The 2,690-nt window shown below is 42.3% G+C and overlaps 1 protein-coding gene across 1 annotated transcript; it reads left to right on the top strand.

Annotated features, from left to right (window-relative positions):
- The first annotated feature begins 335 nt into the window (after window positions 1-335).
- Window positions 336-868, top strand: LOC122743146 (40S ribosomal protein S20-like). Its single transcript, XM_043987907.1, has 2 exons — window positions 336-497; window positions 662-868. The coding sequence occupies exons 1-2, from the start codon at window positions 336-338 to the stop codon at window positions 866-868; spliced, it is 369 nt and encodes a 122-aa protein (XP_043843842.1).
- The last annotated feature ends 1,822 nt before the right edge of the window (window positions 869-2,690 follow it).

Here is a 2,690-nt window from a genome sequence, read left to right as displayed (position 1 = left end):
CTAAAGTGACAAAAGACTCAAGGTTGGAGACCAATTAGAAGGCCATCACAAAATCCAGGTGACAGATAATGAGGGCCTGAATTCTCATGTGTGTGAGTGAAGAGAGGGGAATGGATATGAGCTATGTGGAAATAGAAACAATAAGACTTGGCGATTGTTTGGATATGTGGAGTAAGGGAGAGTGATAGAGGTCAAGAATGACTTCAGGGCTCTTTAATGAAGGTAGTACCATCACTGCAGCCACTTGGAGTCAGCAGTTCTGCCTTTCCTCCTCCTGACTCAGCACTGTTCACTCTCACTGAGGAATAAGTCAGTCAGAAAGCTGCTCCACTGCCATGGCATTCAAGGACACCAGCAAGACGCTTGTGGAGCCCAAAGTGGCCATTCACCAGATCCAGATCAACCTCACCAGCCACAACATGAAGTCACTTGAGAAGGTGTGTGCTGACCACCTAATTAGAGGAGCCAAAGAAAAGTACTTGAAAGTGAAGGGACAAGCAGCTAGGTGGTGCAGTGGATAGAGCACCGGCCCTGGAGTCAGGAGTACCTGAGTTCAAATCCTGTCTCAGACACTTAACACTTACTAGCTGCGTGACCCTGGGCAAGTCACTTAACCCCAACTGCCTCACTAAAAAAAATTAAAATTAAAATTAAAGTGAAGGGACCTGTTCAAATGCCCACCAAGATACTTCAAATTACAACTAGAAAAACTCCTTCTGGTGAACGTTCTAAGACTTGGGATCAGTTCCAGGTGAGAATCAACAAACGTCTTATTGATTTGCACAGTCCTTCTGAAATTGTGAAGCAGATCACTTCTATCAGCATTGAACCAGGTGTAGAAGTTGAAGTCACCATTGCAGATGCCTAATCAGTCATCTCTTTTAATAGATTGATTGCAACTATTAAAAAAAAGAATCACTTCAGGGTTGAGAATCTGTGTGGCTAGGGGAAGCTGGGTGGCACAGTGGATAAAGCACAGGCCCTGGATTCAGGAGGACCTGAGTTCAAATCCAGCCTCAGACATTTGACATTTACTAGCTGTGTGACCCTGGGTTTTCTTAAGTGACTTCACTTAACCCTCATTACCCTGGAGAGAGAGAGAGAGAGAGAGAGAGAGAGAGAGAGAGAGAGAGAGAGAGAGAATCTGTATGACTAGAACTATGATGGTCTCCATAACAGAAATTGGGAAATTCAGAAGAAGGTATGCTTTGGGGGGGGGATTAATGTTATAAAATCTGCAAAGCAAAACACAATCATCCAAATGGGATTATCTTATGGAACTCAGTCTTTCCGACCCAAAATGGTGGTGGAAGGGATGGGCCACTCCCCCTCGGGGTTCAGAGCCCATCCTGAGGGATACCTGCCATACCCATGAGGTTATCTGGGGGAAAGGGATGGGAATACTGTTAGGCAGTGGATGTTACAGGTATTTTGGTTATAGATTATAAATACCTTGGCTTAGACTTTTGTTTAAAAAAACAGTTTGGGAACTTTCACAGAGCTGGGGGGTGTGTGGAATGGTGAGGTGTTGGGAGATAATAGGTAAAATATAGGTATGGTTGTATTAGAGACAAGTTCTATAAATGGCTACCTGAAGAAGGGCTGAATGTGACCCATCTTCCCATCATCCACACCCCTTAGGATCATGCTTTGAGCTCCCATTTTAGAGATCTCTGTTACAGACAAGAGGCTCTTACCCTGGGTTCCATGAATTTGTGTTTGTTGTTGCTTGCTTTTTAAATATTGTAAATGGTTTCCTTTCTTATCCTGTGTATTTTATTTTATACATTTAAAAGCATTATTCTGAGAAGAGTTCCATGGATATTCCCAGATTACCAAAGACATCACACACACACACAAGATTAAGAACCTCTGATCTAGAACAACACCTTCATTACTTGGATGAGAGAACTGAGACCCAGGGAGGTGAAGGGTCTTACCCACAGTAACATAGGTAGTACTTAACAGCAGAGCAAGAATTCAAACTCAGATGATCTGAACTCAGATTTACTGCTATTCCTCCCATGTCAGGCTGTGTCTCCACCCACCGCAGAGTAGAAAGGGAACTGCTCTTGGATTTGGAAACCCAAGTGAGTCCTGGCTCTGACACTTAATAGCTGTGTGGAACTAGACAAGTGAAGTTATTCACTCCCTCTGAGTCTTCTTATTTATGAAATGGTAATGATGCTTACAGGAAGGAATGGCTTCTAAGGTTTGTTATTCTGTTTTGTAAGATGAAAAGAGCAATGTAGATGTTTATCTTTGGGATTCTTTTCTGTGGAATGAACAAGAAAAGAGTCTTTCTTCCTAGTGTCAGTATGGGAATAAATTCAATTAGGCAAACATTAAGCATCTACTAGATGCCAGAAATTGTCCTGAGGATACCCAAAAAAAAAAGGTCGCTGCTGAGAAGAAAAATAAAGTAACTGTCTAGGAGGCTGCAAGAGGTAACCATATTCTGTGAACTGCAGGCAAAGGAGTACTATTTTTTTCTTATTTGAGATAACATCCTTCACCCCAAGAGATTTTTAACTTCCAGTAGGAAGAATTGGAGGACACAAGTTACACATACAATGAAACAAGAGCCAGGGTTATACTGGAGCCATCTCAAACAGGTTTTCTAGAGCCAATTGTTAAATTTTCAGTGTGAGCATTTACACCTCAGATCCTGGCTAATACTAAAAGTCAGG

This window comes from Dromiciops gliroides, chromosome 2, assembly GCF_019393635.1.
Source record: "Dromiciops gliroides isolate mDroGli1 chromosome 2, mDroGli1.pri, whole genome shotgun sequence".
In the NCBI taxonomy this organism is placed as follows: domain Eukaryota; kingdom Metazoa; phylum Chordata; class Mammalia; order Microbiotheria; family Microbiotheriidae; genus Dromiciops; species Dromiciops gliroides.
Note: the sequence above shows the minus strand (reverse complement) of the source record. Positions and strands in the feature narration are given on the sequence as shown.

Coding starts and splice junctions, on each gene's coding strand:
- LOC122743146 (XM_043987907.1), top strand. CDS start 336: ATGGCATTCAAGGACACCAGCAAGACGCTTGTGGAGCCCAAAGTGGCC. Junction 498..661: donor ACTTGAAAGTGAAGGGACAA/GCAGCTAGGTGG, acceptor ATTAAAGTGAAG/GGACCTGTTCAAATGCCCAC.